The sequence below is a fragment of the Hippocampus guttulatus genome, chromosome 12 (genome assembly GCF_054856545.1).
Source record: "Hippocampus guttulatus isolate MCC_2025c chromosome 12, RoL_Hgut_1.0, whole genome shotgun sequence".
NCBI lineage: Eukaryota > Metazoa > Chordata > Actinopteri > Syngnathiformes > Syngnathidae > Hippocampus > Hippocampus guttulatus.
In genome coordinates, this window is record NC_141272.1 from 15760088 (window position 1) to 15781539 (window position 21452).

A 21452-nucleotide genomic window follows, 5' to 3' on the forward strand; every position below is an offset into this window, starting at 1 on the left:
AGTGTTGTTATCGTGACATCTTGGGAACATTCCTAAAATACCCACACTGTTCACTACTTTTTACAGACAGAATTGATTCCACATCCAGCCTTCCTGTGTGGAGTTTGCATGTTCTCCCCGTGCCTGCGTGGGTTTTATCTGGATGCTCCCGTTTCTACCCACATTCCAAAAACATGGGTGGCAGCTTGATGGAACATGGACTACTAACTAATCACGAAATTGAAATGAACAAATCTCAGTTCCTCGGAAATGCTCAATTCACAGACATTACAATACATTGTTGGTGCTTTCCAAATTACAATGATTCCAAACTGCAGATAGTAACGTCGCCTTGAGACGCCAGCTTCACGTTTACGCCATCCAATAGTTACAGAAGGCCCACTTCTGTGGAAGACATTAGTGTTCAGGAGTAATTGTGTTCATTGTGTTTATTGCTTGTCCACAGACACCCTCTGCATTTGGTATTCGATTGCACAGGACCGCAACCTTTTTTGCCCCACGGACCGGTTTTATGTCAGACAATATTTTCAGGGACCGGGCTTTAAGACTGGATAGATCCAACAATATAATATTGTATGAAAAGTGTGGTATTTTTGAAACATAATAATAAACACGAATCATGATACGAGGATCGTCCTATCTGGCCGCAACATTCTCTGGTCGCTATGGCAACGTTTAAACGTGCCTTCAAAATAAGATACGCCGCAAATAAAAAGTGCATGAAAAATACGACTCACCATCGCCGCTTGTTATGCAGAGTAGGCTTAGTGAGTGTGAATCTCCCATTGAGATAAAGCCATATTTGAAAGAGGACCGATTTGTTGCTTCACTGTAGTATATGTTAGTTGCTCCATGTACAGTATAGCACTTTGTATGCGGCGATGGCTGTCCGACAGTGCTCTATAAATACAGTTGAGTTGAGTTGAGGACTCCTGATACTGTCTATTAAATGTAGCCTTCTCTTTCTTGAAATTTGTAGGCTCCTCTTCTGTCTCCTGGCTAGGCCTTTACCCCCTTCTTGAAAAAAAAATAATTCAAAGATGTTTGTTTTTTAATGCGGTAACCTATCACATGACCGAGAAGCGTGCATTCACCTGCGTCAAGAGTGACACACTGTAGACTGACATAACAGAGAATTTTTCAGATTAAAACATCTTTCAGATTACGAAAAGGAATAAAACGGAAGGAATGTAAGTTATTTATTCTTTCTGTGCGGCCCGGCACCAAATGACCCGCGGACCGGTACCGGTCCGGTGGTAGGGGATCTCTGTTCTATTGCATTTCAATGATGTCTCCAGATGGATGGGAAAGAACATCAAGTTGTGCAAAAAGTACTAAAACTTTGAGGGAAAATAAAAGTAAAGGTTCTGGTGCATGTCAGGTTATTCCAAAAATTCCCCCCGAATGTGGAGCCACTCGTTTAGGATTGTGCTTGTAGTTGGGGGTGGTGTGCAACATTTTTCCTTGACACGATTGTAACAACACAAGTCACCTGCTACACAAGCACCTGCGTTGGATCCAAATAAAATACCGGTAATCCAGTTTTGTGTTTGTGCGTGTGTGTTTGAGAGCGAGAGATAGCCGACACACAAAACACAGCCCGTTGGGATGCACAATGACATAACGCCAAATCAAACACGGCATACACCCATCCCGGGAGGAAGTAAACAGTAAACAAAAATGGACGGTCAAAGTATCTGTGGACTTTGTGCACTGTGTGTGTGCTTTCCAAAACGTCGGGCCTGGCATCCCATGACAAAATGGCCGCATCTCTCGGATTTTCTCGGTTTAAGACTTTTCCCAGAATGCTTATGGGCCATGTGACTGCAGAGAAAAGCCTGGTATGGTGAAATCCACCTAATCCTTCCCTGTGGTGACTAGATGCCTAAGTAGGATCGTCGGGTGTGAAACCACACCCACACCCACATGTATTCACACTCACACTCGCTCACTCAGTACCACATGGCTCCCCACACACCCACACACACATGCATGCATGCACGCACGCACGCACGCACACACACACAAACACACTCATTTGAGCCGTCAAATTACATAACTTTAGCCCAATTTTGAGCTGACAGCCGTGTCGCAGACAAAACGTAGCTGATTTTGAGTTGTCTTGAGGCATCATAGCCCGTGTCGTGTGACATACACAATGAAAGGCTGGCGTGTCAGAATTTTTGTTTGCTTTGCCGCAGTATGACATGTCCAATGTCATCCTCAGATTAGATCGGTTCTTCGGCATTGACCAATAAGAAAAATGTGCCCTCCGACAGTACATAGGACGAGAGACTGGAAGCGTCGCACACAATCAAATGCGGTGAACAGTAATTAAAAAGTGACTTCAACAAAAGGAGAAATATTGGAACGGATATGTTGCATTTCAACTCATGCAACGTTTGCCAACTGCAATGTCACTAGATGATTTGTGTCATTAAACAAATTCTTTTTGGAGAATAGACAGTCCATACCGCCCTCTCCCCAGCATCCATGGGGAGAGGGCGGTATGGACTTTTTTTTTTTTACAATAATTTTAAAAAAAAATTATTGTTATTATTATTACTGCCCTTTTCTGATCAAACAAACATTGCACTTGCACATAATGCCCTCGTCGACATGACTATGGCAGTTGCTTGTCAGCTGCGCCGATGGACTGAATTTTGGTGGAAGCACGCAACAATGGGGCGGGGTCTGGTCGGTGACGGGCTTGTAGTGAGATATCTTGCCCGGTCCAAGACATGGAATAATGATATTTATCGGGTAGTCCGACAACACAACCATCGTGAACGACAAAAAAAATCATTTAGATTGAGAATGCCATTACTCAATCACCCCCAAACTCCTCAAACAAACAAACGCACACACACACACGCACACACACACACTGACGTGATTCACTGAGACAGTGAAGCCGTGGGAAGGCCGAGACCTGAGACACTACACAAACATCACTTGGACACCAGGACAGGGTGGAAGGGCGCTATTCAACGACACCCACCCTCATACCTACAACCACACAGACGCGCGCGTGCACACTCACACACACACGCAAGGCAGGCCCTTCCCCGTGTCAAAGGGTGGACAGTAAACACAGAGCAATAAAAGGACAAAAAAAGACGCGTCATGCTCTGAATTCGAAGGGCAAAGCCTGGCTGGAATGCAAATAAGCTGCCTCGTTGCACTGAAACACTCTTTTGTCCTCACGGCCACTGGACATTTTGACTACGACCACAACAAAAAGTGGGGATGACGTTTCGTTCCTAGCTGCGCGCAAGCATTCCTGACCCAAATATGCAAGCTGTACAGACACAATTCAATCAATGGTGATTTTTTTTTTCCCCTCTCAGTATTGCGAATGCATTTTAACATGTCATTGTTTTTTTCAATGTATTGTTCCCATGGTTTTTTTTTTTAAACAAAGACAAGCATTAAAAATTAACCTGTGTAAATCACCAATTTATTACACTTTGTAACACAAATGTTTTGGTTTTGGTGCAGAGCCTTATTTCAGCCATTGGGATTTTGAATTTGCATTTTAATAGATTGCAATGTGGATTTGATTTTGAAATTAGTTGTTCCGCCCTAGTTTGAAGCCATGCAAATGGTTTCAAATTAGAGTATTGATTCTTGGTTAAGGTTTCGTTAGGCTTTTAAACTAGGATTTCAAGCATGCTTCAGGTTGCAATAGGGCTTCAAGACTGGGCTAAGGTTTCAAAAGTGACTTTCAAAAAATGGAGGTTTCAAAGAAGGGTTTCAATTCAGGGTCAAGGGTCCAAAGAGGGATTTTCAGAAGAGGTTAAGGTTTTAAAGTAGGGCTTCAAGGCATGGATAGGCTTTCAAATTAGGGTTTTTAAACCTGGGTTGGTGGTTTCGAGCCTTGGTTAGAAGTTTAAATTTGGGGTTAAGAAACTTGGTTAGTCTTTTAAAAGAGGGTTTCAAGCCATGGTTAGGGTTTTAAGGTAGGGTTCTGATTCTGGGTTAGGGTTTCAAACCACGATTTTAATCATGGGTTAGAGGTTCCACACCTTGGTTCAGGTCTCAAATTAAGCCAAGGTTATGGTTTCCACGTAAGGTTTTAACCCTGCATTGAGGTTTCAAATGAATGTTTCAAGCTTTGGTTATAGTTTTAAATTTAGGTTTCAAGCCTGGCTTTGAATGTTAAATTAGGTTTAGGGTTTCAAAGTAGAGTTTCTAGCCCGTGCTATGAAGGAACGTGTTATTCTAATTCCTTCTGTTGCGCGTTGAATTAAAGACAAAGCCCAGCGAGAGACGACCGCCATGATTACAACTGGTGGCGGACGCAGCGACCATTCCAGTTGGCATGCCTGGCTCCGTCTCCCTCGACCCAGCTAAAGGAGCCCAATGACTCCTCAAATAGCCCGTTGCCACGGAAACCAGCACAAAAGCATCCCAGCTATTCACACAAGCTGGAGGGAAAACAACCCCAGGCATGAAAATCTTGCTTTCAAACACTACACCCGGTTTGACACGTTAATTTCAAACCCTAATTGTAAAGCCTAAACTGTACTTGAAAGAGTATTTTCTTCTCACCCCATCCAAACAACACTGAGCGACTACATAAGAGACTAACGATTTCTACAAGAAGGCCAAAAAGTTGAGTTGATTTTTTTTTTTTGGAGGGGGGGGGGGGTAGAGCGGACCACTGAGTAAGTCAGCAGAGGAAACAATGAGAGTCTGATGTGGAGATACAGACAGGCTTAATTAGAGCCAGCCGGGGTTGTTGCAAGGATACGCAGGTGTATGACAAGATAAATCAAGCGGCAACAATTACTTCCCGCAAGAAAGAAGATAAATTGCTTGGAAAGACTTGAGCACTTGAGTGACTGAGGATGACTGAGGTCCATTTAGACGTGAATCTGTTGGATGCCCGCGATCCCTCAAAAGCCTCCGAGGTGGCTCTTTGCCTCGACCACCTAGCCACACATTTACCTCCCTGGAGGGTGAAAGACAAATTATTGTGTTAAATTTGAAACCCTTGTTTGAAACTCTAAACTGTGTCTAGGTCTGGTCCGGGTTTGAAACCGTTCTTCAGTTCTATTGAGACTTCGATCCCAATCGTGTTCTTGCATTACTGCTGCGCCAGGATCGTTGGCAAAATGCCATGAAAATATCCGACCCTGACCCTCCACCTGGTGTGACTCAGCATGTGAGCCTTCCGTCGCGGCTTAGCGTCCACGTGTCCTCCAGAGGATTACACTCCTGACATCTCGGCGCCAATTGTTTACGGCTGAAATAGACCAACTTCGCACCAAGTTGCACATTCATCGGACCTCAACGAGAGGCCCCGACATTCAGCCGTTGACCTCATCGTCCCCGTTGTTTGCCTTCACTTTCTTCCGCCGCTAATCGGGGTCTTCATTAAGTTCAAGCTAAGCTAAATTGACAGGCTTTGTCCCGTCTTTCTTTTCCATCCGTGCGGCTCACGGCAGCCGCTGCGGGGATCCAACGGTCGATGAGCCTCGTGCTGTAACGCGGGCATTAGGCTGATTAAATTAGCTGCACAAGGTGGAGGGGCGGGCAGAGTCCGAGCGTCAAGTCAATGGAGGACTGGCATGGAAGATGAGATGAGGTGATAGTGGTAGTCTTCCGGGGGGGGATGGGGGGGGGGGCATTTAAATATTATTAAATCGTTACACCGGTGGCCCATTTGTAGGTATTCATGGGGGAATGGAATAGTATTGTCAAGTTTGATAAATATCCGGGGTTCCCATTTGCGTGTCCAGTCTTGTATTGGCTAAAACAATCTCCCTGGTTCATTTTAATGGTAGGAATGGATGTGACATCAAAGCGTTGACTGGGTCGTCCCTTGCACCCACTAGCTGCTATTGAGGTTTACGCCAGATAGTTTGTCAATGGGTGTAAATCTGTCTTGTCTTACTTTTTTTTTCTTGCCATAAACGTGGCATCAAGACTGGGATATTTAGGGATTCAAATGGAAAGGATGTAACCTGACCTGCATAACGGACAGGCTTCCGTCTGCGGTGGCTGATTATTTATGATGCTCTGCGCATCGGCCTCGTTTGACACAGAATCAGCAAAACCGGCGTCCGTCAGCGATGATTGACGGACCTTCCGTCAGTCTTGACGGATTGCCACCAGTGGAAAATGGCAAGACCGACTTAGATTCGTCAGAATCTGACCAAGAAAATGCCGCGTTGAATTGGAGAGACAAGTTGGTTCAACTATTTGAAATGTGCTAAGAAGCTACGACAGGGTGCCAGATCGTGGAAAAGAAGAAAAGGAGTCATTCGGTGTCCAGGAAGGATTAGAGGTCAGGGTAAGGGTTTTTAAATCCTAACTCGCTTCTCACCTCTCAATTCCATGTTTTCAACCAATCACACATCTCTAAAAGAGTAAACATTTCTATTCATAACGCGCCAGTGAATAGAGACAATTCAGTTACAAGTGCAAATAGCAAGAATTGCAGTCGCTTGCTCCACTTTCTGCTTGGTGTCTGGCTCAGCGAAGAATAGATTGCTCTTGTTGTGCCTCTGAATGTGGAGAAGGGATCCTGCTGCTGCTCAGTGCAGAAGCAGATGTATCCAACACTTTATAGGCGATTCGAAATATTTTTAATTACTCCTGGGTTTTCGCTATTCATGGTTTACTGTAATATTTAAAGTGCACTTTAACGGTAAACCTTTTGTCAGTATTACAACCCGAGGAGTGTCTTGGCGATGTGAATTTCAGGGTGTGTCTTTTCCTTTTTTTAAGGTATCGGTTTGGGCACTTGTTTAAAAAAAAAAACAACAACAACAATTAAACACCCAGCTCTGTCTCCCGCTGTAACAAAGCATTAGGCTGATTGATTTTGCTGTGGCGGGGCAACTAAAGCCTGAGGATCCACGCTGACGAGATGAGGTGATATCGGTGTTCTCGCTGGGAAAAAGGAAACGAGTTTTGAGGCTTAGGTGACGGGGGCCCAGCAGGTTTCGGGCAACGGGGCCGTGTTAAAACCACCCGTCTGTCCATTCCGTGGTGCACGCTCAGCAGTTTAAAAAGAGCAGGATTAGTTGCGGGAGTGGGGCCTCGCCGCGGTCGGCCGGCTAATCTGCGGCGCACAGAAGGAGGATTTGGGAGGAGATGACCAGCGCTCGTGTCACTTTCTCCCGTCCTCTGAGTCGAAGGGCTGGGAGCTGTCAGTAAAATACGAACTTATGTTATGATCCATATTCATCTCTCTCTAGTTGCACTTTTTGGGGGCTGCAGAATGGCACTCTGTGATTAGCACATTTACGTCGTTATTTGTTTCATCGTTTTTAAAGTCTGTTCATTGTGAAACAGCTATTGGAGTTTATATGCGCTGCGCCTATTGTGTGAAGTTTGTGCCACTGTCAACAATATGACACTGCTCACTTTGCACAAATTGTACAACTATTCCTGTAGCAAAATGAGACTAGGATTTATGGCTTAACACATACCAACAAGGTCATCTCTTCAATTTCACCTTGCTTACATTGGAGTTCCATTTCTTTTCAAGCCGAACGAGGGAGGAAAAAAATAGGGCCCGACTGATAGGGATTTTTGGGGTACAATATATTTGACTGTTTGACATTACTTGGTCCTTTATTATTTCCCGCCCTAATGCCGTTCTTTGTTTTACAGAGCACTTTGGACTGTGTTGGTTGTTTCTATATCATGAAGACAAGCGTGCGTGTGACTATTGCTGCCATGAAAATGTATCTTTCTTCGCAGGATGAATAAATTATCTCGCTCTCTTTATCTAGCATTCTACCTCGGCCTTAACTGCCTCGCCTAATGAGCACGTATTTTGCAAGACACAAGTGTGGAAGACTGGTGAAAACTACAGAGTGAGACACCGAGACACAAAGGGAGTGAGACGAGCGCTATGTCTGAATCCCAAGCGAATGACATTGGAGTGGACACAAGGACTAATTAACCCTTGTTTGAAATCTTCTACTTAACTCAGTCTTGAAACCCTCATTTGAAAGTCTTTCAAACACTAACCCAGGATTGAAAAGTCAATCCAAATCCTGCAACCCTGGTTTGAAACACTAATTTGAAAGCTTCATCTTTGTTTGACACCTCAATCCAGTCTTGAAACCCTGAATTTGAAACCACAAAAGAGGCTTGAAATCCAAATTTGAAAGCCGAACCTTGGATTAAAACTCCAGTTTGAAATCATATTTTTCCACGGAAATCGGCTGATCGCAAGCTGTGGCCATTTGATCGGAACACCTCAAAATGACACAATGGCCCGACTGACAAGTCAGCTGGCGGTCATACTCGCCGATATTAGCTCTTTTCAAATCTATAACAATGTGGCCAACTTTTGCTGTTTCTGTTGACACATGAATACGTCACAACAAAAGACACTCTCCTGCCAAAGAAATTGCAGTTTTCTCAGATTTTTCGCTCTGTTGTACAGTCAAACCTCGGTTTTCGAACGACTCTGTTCTCGACCAAATCGGTTTTCGATCAAAAAATTTTGAGTTTTTTTTATGCCTCGGAAAATCGGTTCTCGACCAAACTGAGCGCACTTGAATGCGCCACTTGACTCCTCTCGCCTTCCTTACACGAGGAAGTGACGCTTCCTCGTGTAGCGTTCCATTGTGAGCAGACGTCTTCAATAAAGATTTTTTTTTTTTTTTTTTAAAGAGCGTGGCTTAGGTCTTCGAACAAATCGGTTTTCGAACAGCCTTCTGGAACGGATTATGGTCGAAAACCGAGGTATGACTGTATAAAGAAATGATAAAGGACCAAGTAATGTCAAACAGTCAAAAATCCCTATCAGTCGGGCCCTATTTTTTTCCTCCCTCGTTCGGCTTGCAAAGATTAGCAAACTGATTGGGAGTACAGAGAATAGACATATTGTGCCATCTTGTGATCGTTGATCGCTGATCTTTTTTCTTAACTCGCTAATCACCCCAAAATCCTGATAGTCCAAAGCCTCATTCGTCAGTATGATACTGTGGAGTGCTATTTTTCTTTTTAAAAAACATGTCCCAAAAACCTGTTGGTGATGCTTGGGTAGCTGGAATGGATTTCTGACATTTCCATTTATTTCAATCGGGAGAGTTGACTGCGCTACGAGTGATTTAAGATGAGAGCAAGCTCATGGAAAGAAATAAACTTGTAAGTCAAGGCGCCGCTGTCACAAGTGCATTGCAGCGAAACAAGGTCGAGACACGAATGGCGTGGAAATCGCTCGTCGCCGTGACCACACAAGCGGATCCATCAGACATCTGACGGGAGACAGATTGGCCACCGAGGGAGAAGATGATGAATGTCACAGACTTTGGTTGGTCTCGTCTGTCATGCGGGAGCGAGGGAAGAGAAAGTCATTCCATCAGGCGAGCAAATCAGTTCCATCCCACGACATCACAGTTGCTTGTCTGCTGATTTTATTTTTCAGGGTTTTCACAGGCTCGCTATTCACATCGTCACACTTGTTGTCACGTATTGACACACGATAATTGTTGTGTCACTTTTTTTTTTGTTAATTCATATAATAGCACAAATGTTAACAAGGAATACAGGAATCCCGTTTGATATTGAATGAACTTTAACAAGTTATCCAGCCAAATACAGCAAAAAAGATGTAACTGAGTGTTTGAAAACTCACGGAATTGCTTGCATCTGACATATTTGCAGGAGGAAAAGAGAAAACGAAAAGGCTGCTCGGTGGGTGCTAAATTTAGCCACGGAAGATCAAATGACTTTTAATGGCTTCCTCTGACTATTTCACTTGCTGCGCCTGCGGCCAAAAATCATAACCCATCAAATTAATGGAATTCTCATCCGTGCTTGATTGCTTTTTATACAGGATCAAAAAAATGGCGTGTACCGTTTTAGCCTGGAAGAAAAAGTGGGAGATCAGGCAACTGAGCTGGTATTAGAAGAGGATCGGCTGAAAGTGAATAAACTCCATTGATGGTTGGTTCATTGACATCGATGTGCTTATCTGTACTGTATATTACTGGAACAAAAGGACCTGAGTTGAACAGATGTTCATGATTTGTTATTTTTATTGCTGGGTATTGTTACATTTACATCTATCCGTGGTGTTACGTAACATTGTTTTGAGAACAAGTACAATTTGTCTTGTCATTGTTTTGTGCCAAGGTCTTCGAGGTGTAAGCCTTGATTTTAGTGTGCTTATCTGTCCATGATGGGGACAAAATGACCTAAGTGAATATTTGTAATTTTTTTTTCTTAATTCCAAGGCCACGCCTAAAACAGTGCTTCTCAAAGTGGGGTCTGCAGCTTGGGTGGCAAATATAAAAACTGAGAAAGACTGAATAATTTATAGTCATTGGTGATCATAATACTGTCATTATTATAACTGGATAGTTTGTAACATAGAAACGGAGAAAAATTGGATGACTTGAGTATGTCTTGCTTTACGCAAGCGATTGCTTGTCACGTGACTTGCTTGAAATTTTGCTGGCACTTGATTTGACGGCCTTGAATTTCGGTGCAATTACAGTAGCACTTGAAACTTATGACGTGACTTATGACGAAGACTTAATGACGTGACTATGTCCCACCTTGGCTAAATGCTAACAGAGCTCTTCTGTATGATATCGTCGTGTCTTGACATGAAGTTTGACATTATCAGATTTTTTTTCATGTATGTGCAGCAAAGATCATAAAATCACCACTCATAAGATCCATGATCTAGGCGCGAGATCTAATGTGACTCAAGAAATGGTCTAAAACGGTTTCTCCCTACCCTTTCCTGGCCCAAGGCACATATTAAAATGAGACAAATCTCACGGTATTTTAAAACACACACAAAAAAACCCCAAACAGGTTAATGATGTAACTTCTGAGATCTAATGGAAAAATATTTTGTTGTTCTCCTTGCCACAATACGTTGCTGGCTTAGAAGGGTGAACAAAGACATAATTTGAAGGGAATAAATCATTCGAATACCGATTAAGTGAAACTGGACCATTTGCCATGACATACCCGATAAGCAGTGCCACAGCACAGCGGTTAAGAAGTACTGGTGTCAAATAATTACAGCCGACTAAAGTAGGTGATCCGGGGTTACCGTGGCAACCACAGAGATGCTATTCTGCCCCCCTTCACAAACCGGGGGAACCATCAACATGTCAACCATGCAGCTGAAACCATTCGCTATTGTTTTAAGCGCAGGTTTTTTTTCATTTCCAGGGTTTTCCGTCAGGCATCCGAGCGACATGAAAGAAGAGCGCATACAGACTCGCGTGAAAGCGTGCCAGATTACACATACAAATCTGAGGCTTTTGTGTCTTCCTGTGGCGGCTTGCTTTTTGCTCTCTCTTGTGGAATTGATTACATGGTGAGAAGGCAGGAGGCTTCTAAGATGATGAACACTCCCCATGCCCCCTGCCCATGTCCCGCGGGGGCCACCGTTTGTCCTTGAGAAATGCTGGATCAAGCGGCGCCAGCCTAACACGCTCTCCGGAGGGAGTGTACACTTACAACTCATCTGTCTTTTACAGCCCCCCCCCCCCCCCCACACACACACACACACACACGTCTGTAAAGAGACCCAGCTGACCACCTGAGTATCCCCTTGGCTCACATATGAATCAAAGCAGAGGTCGGTACATTTTTGTTTGACCCTTTCCACAAACTAAACATTTCAACTAATATAAAAAAAGCTTTTAATCATTCCTTTACACTTCTTCTCATTCTGTCCCTGTCAGGAAATGGGAGATTATTGTATAAATCCCTTTTTTTTTTCAATCCCAATTGAAATTTACTGTAAAACTGACACAAAAAACAAAAGGCGAGTTAAACATTGTACTCACGAGTTATGAACAGTGTGTTGTAACAGTGTGTCACGTGACAGCATCATCACTGATCAGCGACGAGTTGACGTGCGATAAAGGGGCGTGCTGACAAGAAACGTGTTCCCTCCACCTTTAACCACAGCCAACGAGTCCTGCCTCAGCTTTTATTCAATCTTCCTCCTTTACTATTCCTGCCACCTGCTCCTCTTTTTCTGCTTTCGTCTTTTGCATTCTCACATGCTGCGTCATTCTTTTTATTCCTTGCACCAAAACCTTCTCCCTTATTTCACTTTGACTTTTCTTGCTCTTCAGCTGTGCCAGATTCTGCTACATTCCCACCTCCCCGCTTTTGTTTCAACCACCACCAAATTTTCTGATATTCTTGCTTCCTCTGCAGTTATCGCTGCATCTGCCCAGATATTCCAGTTTCCGACACTATTCTCTCTAATTCTGAAACACTCCCACTCATTTACCCCTCCCCTTCATCCTCTCATATCGTTGCTTCCTCCTCCTCAGGCTTCCTTCTATTCATTCACCTTTTACTCCCTTCCACTTTGATCCTTTGAGATCCTTGCTATCTTCTGTTTCCTTTCTGTAACGGACAGATGGATACTTTATTCCAGATTCGGTTACTGTACTGCCATGTCTTTGTGCTCTATCCCCTGCCAATCCCTCCTGTTATTTCCTGCTTCTATTCCTGTCAGCTCTTCCTGAGACATCTCCATGCGTTCCATCCTACAGAAGCATGCAAAGAAGGGCGAGCTAATCGATGTCGTCAGCCTGCAGGGGACTGACGTCCTCACGAATGGACGCACAAGGACTGTTTGGGGACAGATGGTCTCGAGGCGGGCTTGACAAGTGCTCTATCACTCGGAGACATTCCGCTTGATGTTTTATAAATGGAATAAAAGCGTGCTCGCACACATGGAGGGGTGAGTGGGTTTAAACCGCCAGCGTTGCCTCGCATCCCCCAGCGAAGAAAGCATGAAATAATAAAGTCAGGAGAGGCGGTCCTGCTTCCAGCGGCGTTATTGGTGGTGGGTTGGGGGTGTGGGGGGGTGACTCGCTCCATGGGAGGAAGAGAGCTCACTCGCAGCACAATACGAGCACAAAGCACTGCATTCCTGCACACCCTGCCGCACAAAAGATATCGCCGTGCAGCTGTTACGAGGGCGCACAGGTGTGCTCAGCAGCCATGTTGTCCTACATATGACCAAACGAGTTGAATGTTTCAGAAAAGAAAAGGGGGGGGGGGGTCATCAGGGACATCCTTGTTCCATACGGTGGATGCCCCCAGGTGTCTAATCATCCATTTTCTATACAACTTGACCTCATTGGGGGGTGGGGTTGTCACACGTGAGCTGGAGTCCTTGCCATCTGATTTGGGATAGGGATTGGGTTAGGGTTCGTGCTATTAGCTTGTGTATAAATATGCTTATTATGTGTTTGTTTAATCATCTTTTGCTCAGTAATGCGACGAAAGCGCATAGCCGGCTGTAAGTTTTTCCACTCAACCCTTTACTCAACCTCTTTGCCTGTCCCCGTGGCTGGGTGGCATTTTCCCCGTCCTGCTATCTGTGGATTATAGAGCTTTACTTGTCCCATCCCCCTTAAATCCTCAGAAACTCTTTTAGATGGACTTTGGACTAAACCGCATTGCCGCTCACTCGTTTGTTGCTGGACTCGCCGCAGTTGATGTTAAAAGTTATTTTTAACTATTCTGGTGGTTTGTGGGCATTTGGGTCCTATACATATCTGTGACTGATTTGTTTGTAAATGGAACTTGATCAAGTTTTAAATATTTTATTGAACCACCAATTATTTCATTTAAGACAAAAACTTGAATGTTGAGCAAAATATGACTGAAGCCCCCATGGACCCAACTTATTTAGAAATAACCCCACCACCATCCAAAAATACCAGCGAGTCCCATTGAAAGTGTTCAATGAAAAGAGCCTCTTTCTCCCAAAAAGTGCCACTCAAAATGCAAATAAAGCATCTTTCCTCAGGCTTCTCAAGCCAAGATGTTTCATTTATGCTCAAGCCTTTCAAGCAATGGGCTCTTCATTTTTGACTGTATTTGCATTATTATTATGCGACAATGCAATTCCCACTATTATTTTCAGTTGACTGCAACCCTAGGCCAGGGGGTCTGAAATCATTTTCTCAAGCGAGTGTTGTGCATCTACTTTGTGTTTCCTACTAAAATCAGGACCAACATTATAATTTGTCCTATATTATAACTTCAAGATACTATCAGCATTGTATTGTCACCGAACTTCATTAAACTTCTTTTAGACGTCTGATGAGGAATCAAATATTTTGTCTTCATCCCTCTGTGCTTTCGAGCAGTTAGGGGCCGCTCTACTGCCAGATAATCAACCCACAGCCAGCAGAGAAAAGGCAGGCGCAGTGAGAACAAGGCTCGCCTGATGAGGCTTTTGCCTTCAAAACCGCACGATGAGCTTTTATGAGCGTGTCTGACGGTGCAGTTGCTTCAGGAAGACGAGCAGAGGAAGGAAGGGAGGTGGCTAAATCTGTCGGGAGGCACTAAAAGGAGGCTTTTTTTTCCCCCTTCCTTGCTGCTGGTTACAGGTCATTGTTCTGCTCTAAACACCACTTCCACTCTGCAGGATGAGATTGCAGTTAGTAGGTCCACAAATCTGAAGCCGCTTTTACAGAGAGATTCTGCAAAATTGACGCAACACAGCCCCAAATTGCAGCATTTAGTCACCTTTGTCTTTTACATGGAATCCAGAAGAGGTGAGATATTGCCCTAACTGTCTGCAATTTCCATTTGAAATTTCCCGCAATCAAATAATTGGTGGTTCTCAAAATCCTTACAAAATACATCTTTGTTCTGGTAAATATTGCAGATTTCTTGAAAAAAAATAAAATTTTCATTTTTGTCAAAAAAAAAAAAAATTGAATTTGTTATGGTACTCTTTTCATCTGTATAATAGGCCACTTTTAGTTCCTAAAATTGTGGTGTTACAATTTTTGGGGGGTGTGGGGTGTACTTGCAGCAGGGTCGCCCATTCCATGTCAAGACAAAGTCTAAAAACCTGGCCAAAAATGGTGAAAAAGCTCATTTCTGACAACTGAACCAAAAGTGCCGCCGAGTGCAATTGAGACTTTGGCCTTCTCATTTGAGCACTCGAGTGTTTTTTTTCTTGTCACTTAAGAGGATTCGCAACAACTGAAAACAAGGTTTTACCTGCTAATCCGCCAGTGAAGGACAGAGGGGGCAGCAGATGACGGGCACGACAGAAGGTGATGAGGTAGCCCGGCACACAAGGACATGGTTAGCGATCCAAACAGCGCTTGGGAGTGGGGGCTGATTTATCTGCCACCGACACTCCTCCACACAACAAAGCCTTGGTTCGTTCCCAAAGCAAAACGACTTATTCAGAAGAACAAGCGTTCTTCTGCCATGCTCTCAGATCTTATCCTGTCTGCCACATACAAACTTGATTGAATGTACCGGCAGAAACTTGATAAGACGAATATTGCTGACGGCCGTGTTTCAGTTTGGACTGAACATTTACCCCAATATTTTTTGCGCATATTTTTAAGGCTGCAAAAACAATTTCACAACTGTTTCTCCAATCACCTTTCCCCCTTGAAATGAATGGAAATTCAATTACCGGTAATCTATTCTAGCCTCCACCCCAAAAAATGTGTGATTTTTTTTCATTTGGAAATTAGCACTCTATACTGTTGTGCTTTCTAAAAACATCCACACATTGACTGGAGTCGGGCTGCCAGCAACGGTGATGATTCACCGATGAATTGGATTAAAGAGGCTCCAACTCCCCTTTGGCAAGACACTGAACACTAAATTGCTCCCAGGTCTGCATTGTAAATGAAAAACTGTTCTCAATTGCCCTACGTGGTTAAAAAAAGAATTCATACCTTCCTTCAAAAATAGGTCATGATTTCACATTGGGAGAGCTGAAAATAACCAAACATAAATGAATGAATCAGATACTTGAATGGGAAAATGGTCAATTTTGACTTGACAAGTTTTCTTGTCAAGAAAAAAAAAAGTAAAAATAGCCAAACTAAAAAAATACAAACAAAAAATAACATTTTAAAATTAGTACATTTATACACATCTGTAGTATTATTAAGGTTCCTGCGGTTGTTAGCATAATGGCCACGAAAAAAAGTCATGTTAAGCTTACTGTTCCTGTTCCAGACGCAAAGAAGTTACTGAACATTTATTTTCTGAATGATATACAATTTTAGATTAATTGTCCCATTCCATCCATTGTCCCGCTTATCCTGAACAGGGTCGCGGGCGGGAAAGGAGTGGGGGGTGGGGGGGCGGTTTGCTGGAGTCTATCCCAGCTGACTTGGTACAGGAATTACCATTTGTTCCAACTATACAATTGGCTAACAATGTTTACATGACTGGAGTCAAGCAGGTGTGCATTTTCAATCAACTGATCAATAATCATCTCAAAATCCTGCGAGATCGCAAACCCGGGAAAAATGACTTGATTTCTTATGCTAACATCTCAATAATACTTATGAAGCATTTGTAGAAAATAGATGAGCCAACTGAAATGTCCTTTCGCAAACACAACCGGGGTCAGAAAAAATATCTTGGCAGATGAACAACAGATACATTTAATCTTGGTTGGATTTGAGTTTATGCAAACCGAGTGCGCAGCCAACACGACAATGGTGTTTGCAGTCGGCTGAATGCTCGAGAGGCCGCCGTGAAACAACGAGAGGGCGAGCAGGGAATAAAATACGTCTGTGGCAAGCGAGGGAGCATCTCGTTCAAGGTCAAGGTTGGCGTGACAGGGCAGCATCCACCACGCGACACTTGTTCACATTTAAATTGCAAATGCAACAAGTCAAGTGTTGTTGATGTTACTGTTTAGTGGCAATGGGAAATATTCGACTCAAAGTTTAAATTCCTTGATAAATTGTGAACATTTATGTATGCATGCAAATTTTTTTCTATTATTTTACTGTGCATTTTCATACACAATATTGGTAACAACATTGAGGTGTTCTTTTTTTTTGCTTCAGAATTTTGGGAATGTTGGTTTTACATAGCATCATCTGTTTTAAAGTATTTGGGTTCGAGTATCTTTTGTTACTTTATTATTCATTTATTTCAATGTGTGCTGTTCATATTTGAAAACAATATTTATATGTATTTAGCTGTGTTAAGATAAGAAAAGACAAGAAAACCTTTATTTGTCCCACAATGGGGAAATTAGCATTAGTTAATACATTTAATTTTTTTTTTGTTGCAAAATTTGATTTTCTTTACTAATCGATTATCCGTGCCACTTACTTTTATATTTTGTTGACAGTAGGTTTCTTACATGTTATTGGTTACATATTTTCATTCATACTCTATGAACTAAATACATTTTAAAAATATTTTTCATCTTTCGTAATCGATTATCAACATCAGTTACTTTTCTAGTATTTTGTTGACAGTATATACTGTACTTTTCCTTATATTTTATTAATTATATATTTGAATTCATAGTGGATATATTTAACATATTACTATTTGTTTAAAATATTTTAGTCACCATTTTTTATCTTTAGTACAGTCATATTGTCATTGTTTTCAAGTTGACACATTTTTTTTATTATCAATACATATTTTGCTGAACAATTATTTGATTTCTGTGTCAAAATTTGTCCTGTAACATTATGAACGTTATTCCTTTGTCCACACAAATTCTCTCTGTCAAGTGTTTATTGATATTTTCAACAGTGTTGAGAAGCCAATGAAGTCTTAAGTATTTGCTGTTGGGAGTACAAATAAATTCCCTCCCAAAAAAAAGACGACAAGTCACACCATTCAGCTCGGCTATCGATTAAACAACACCCCCCAAAAAACTGCTCAGCATGGGACTCTTCCGCTGCCGGTACCACCGTACAATTCTGCCATTTGTTCACGCTGACTGATCTGGGTGGAGCCGCGCGTTTCCTCCATTAATCATATCGACCGCCGCTTGGCGGCATCGATTCTGCTTAGCTCTGTGTTTACAGGCCACATGGGTGAGGGCGCCTGGTGGGTGGTAAGGCCTTCTAATGGTGAGGACAGTTGGAGAGTCTGGTTTGTTGTCACACATGTGCAATCTGGAGTTAGGTGTGAAAGTGGACCTCGGGTGGGTGTGAAGTTGCAGGGATGTGGGTTCGTTTTGTTTGGACAGGAGAAGGTGTCGGACCACCAACCACATTGTTTACCAATCTTTATAGGATTAACATTTTAGTACAGTATGTCTGGGAGGAGACATTGTTTAGCCTGGATTGTTAGTGGAATTTATGGAGAGTCTTTGTCGCACGCGTGTACACTTCAATTTCATTCTCACTGCCAGCTACCTTTCAATCGAACTACATTCCCCCCCCCCCCCCCACATTGGTTACTTGGCAGTGACCGGCAACTCGTGACCTATTTTGCTGTGAATCTTGCAAGAACTACAAGTACAAATTCTGCACTGATTAAAATGTGCCAGATTGTGGCGTAGTCGCCGCGGAAGTACTGCTTTATTCCTTCCTGTTCAAATCCCACACTGTACTTTTTAAACTTTTTTATTTATTTATGCATTCATTTATTTAATTATTCTCACAATTTCTTGCAGCCAGTCAGTCGGGAGTTGTAAAGAAGCCATTTTGTTTCACACATTTAATGAAGAATTCAACTGTTATGCAGTGTAACAATTTCAATGCAGCTTGTAAAACATAAATAATTAGCAAAATGATTGTGCCCACAAAAATAAAAGGTTATGGGAAGGATAAGTACAAGGTTAATAATATAAAGAGGGATACATTTATCTAAAAAAGGAAGGATAAGTACAAGGTTAATAATAAAAAGAGTGATAAGATTATCGTAAAAAAGAGGTTGGGTTAGAATTAAGAAAAATTCTAGAGTTTAACCAATGAAAAAAATGTAACAAAGTTGATTCGGAAACACTAAGTTACTGGACAGATATTGCCATAATGGCCACAGCTGGAACTGAGAGAGTTAATGTGGAAGCCAGTAGAACCGTAACATGGCAGTCGACACATTATGATAAAATTAACAAATCATAAAATAGCCGATTCGCGCCAAGGCCAGAATTCCTCATTACGCGATTGACCAATCAGAACCATTCACGGCAAAATAACGCCAGCAAGAGTGTTGTCTGTCATGGAAAATCACCTCCGCCCCTTTTCTCAATCCACTGTACAGCATTAAAGAAAATACATGGAAATCATGCAATCTCACAGTTCTGTTGAATTATTTTGAAGCCATTATCCGTGATATGATGAGCTCAACATAAAAATAGCTGTTTTGACCATCAGCCACAATCACTGGGGTTGCTGTTATGAAAGAACAGCCCCCAAAGTTGAGAAGGGCAAATGCCATTCGGACCATCGTCAGACATGTCACATGAGATATTATAGAGTTCAAGATCCGTAGGATTCTTGACTAACTCTATTTCTTATTATGGTGATCAATGACAATGGTAAACTCCCGTGTCAGCCATGTTTAATTTATGATTATTGTGTATGGTGTAAGAGCAACACACAGTAGATAGATACTATGGGGAAAAAAACCTACAACCGTTATAAAAAGAATTATGAAATATCAAACCGAGAAAACCAGTTGCAGGAATAGAATAAAAACACATTTTATACCTCGAATAAATCTCGTACATCCTTTAATCATACTAAAAGTTTTTAATTTTTAAAAAAATAATTCAACACCCAAAACTGACGTCCAACAAAAATGTGTGCAGACAAAACAGCATGTGGGGGTCTGGCTACGGAAGCGCAGGGAGTCAAAAAGGCTCCATTAGGGTTAAAAACGTCCTCCTCCGTGTTAAAGATAGAACCGAACAGCCAGCATGGAGGCAGGCAGGTTACTTTGTGTCATCTGCTGATTCCCCCGAGGCCTGACAAAGCCCTTCGTCTTTCATTTGATCACTGCACCACGCACCTTCTCGAATGAAAACGGGTGTGGGGAGGAGGGTTATCTTATTCACCGTTTCAGGTCAGTCTGACAATACCAATATACATTTTAATTGAACGTTACCAAAATGCCTCCCCCCCAAAAAATAACACAGGAATGACCAGACATGTTTAAGCGCCAACAAAACCACAGAAGAGGAATGTTGACATACCTCAACACGGTAATAAGTGCATATAAAACCACAAAAATGTTGTCACACCCGTCGCTGGAAAACCATAAAAGAAGCTACACGAATACGTACCTCGATATATCCGGCCAACGATGGCACCACAACGGCCAAAACCAGAGCTAATATCACCGGGACGCAACCCATCTTCCACGAGTGGGAAATAACTCCTTCACAGAGCTGCCCGGCGTCAAGAAGGCACACTTATAAAGTCCCAGGGCACTTCACGACGACAGCCGCTTTTCGTCACTCGACGAGCGGGACTGAATTCTGCTCCTGCTTATTTACACGATCGCAGAAAAAAAACGCAGAGAGGGCATAGAGTCACGGAGTGGCTCCGACGTAGAAATGTGGGCAGATATTATTGGGAAGACTGCTCCGTGTATGGTGCCTCCTCCCTCATCTCTCCTCTCTCACTCTGTTTCGGCTCCTCCATTCGTACGCACTGTAGGCTGCACGCATTGCGCCCTCCGGTGGCAATCAAGGGAAACTCCAAGCTGTTCACCAAGTCTGTACTATTTTTTTTAATTAGAGATTTGATTCTGAATCTGCCCTCAATTGTTTTCTCTAGAACATTAGGTTTGTATAAACACAATAATTTTATAATAATAAACACCAAGGTCGGCATTAGGTTTGCTGACGGTCGCCCAAATGCAAACTCGTGTGGGAACAATAGCAACTCGGGTGAGGGAAAATAAAGACGAGGTCAATGGGAAACTAAGCAATCAGACAAGCCAAATCGATAAAGGAGGTCTCTCTCCAATGACTTCAACGTGAACTTTCCATAGTGCATAATTACATGGACCACGTTTCCTTCAACGTCACATCTCTCTCTTTCATTTATACCCCTGAAATAATGTGATTCAGTTTTTGGTTTCTGAAAAAAAGACCAAGTCAATTATTTTAGCAGGCTGACAATATCAGATCAAATCTCTCCATAAAAGCTTAAATTCTGATATTTTATTGTTATCTCAATGGCAGGTGGCTATCTATCATAATAACAGGGTTGAGTAACAGTGAGCTCCTCACCAACTATGATTTGAGAGTATAGGAATTAAGACAACCAATGCTACAGTTTAACGATGTCAGAAAATAAGGGGTTCTTGATTAACATTGCATGCATACGAATATGGACATGTAGCTGGCAATTTAAATAAAATATCCATCTGAATCTATGTGTGTAATGTGTCAGTTGTAAACTTGTTTTGGATAGGCAAAACACCAACTGATCTTTCTGTACCATGTGTAGACCGCAAATCGTTTTCCCCATTGACTTCACATCATTTGGAATTGAATGAGATGCCCATTACAAACAAACAAACAAACAAATAAATACATAAATAAATGTGTTTATCCATCCATCCATCCATTTTCCGAACCGCTTGATCCTCACTAGGGTCGCGGGGGGTGCTGGAGCCTATCCCAGCCGTCTTCGGGCAGTAGGCGGGGGACACCCTGAATCAGTTGCCAGCCAATCGCAGGGCACACAGAGACGAACAACCATCCAAGCCCACACTCA

General features: G+C 42.6%; 1 protein-coding gene across 4 annotated transcripts in view; it reads right to left on the reverse strand.

Moving 5' to 3' along the window:
* aplp2 (amyloid beta (A4) precursor-like protein 2) overlaps nt 1-20305 on the reverse strand; it is a 53660-nt gene extending 33355 nt beyond the window's left edge. For 3 of the 4 annotated variants that reach the window (XM_086124968.1, XM_086124967.1, XM_086124964.1), the window contains exon 1: nt 20009-20305. In XM_086124968.1, coding sequence (XP_085981094.1) covers nt 20009-20080 — 72 coding nt within the window. In that variant the 5' untranslated portion in view covers nt 20081-20305. The remainder of the gene's footprint in view (nt 1-20008) is intronic. The other variant, XM_086124965.1, reaches the window with a different exon arrangement.
* Nucleotides 20306-21452: the final 1147 nt, after the last annotated feature.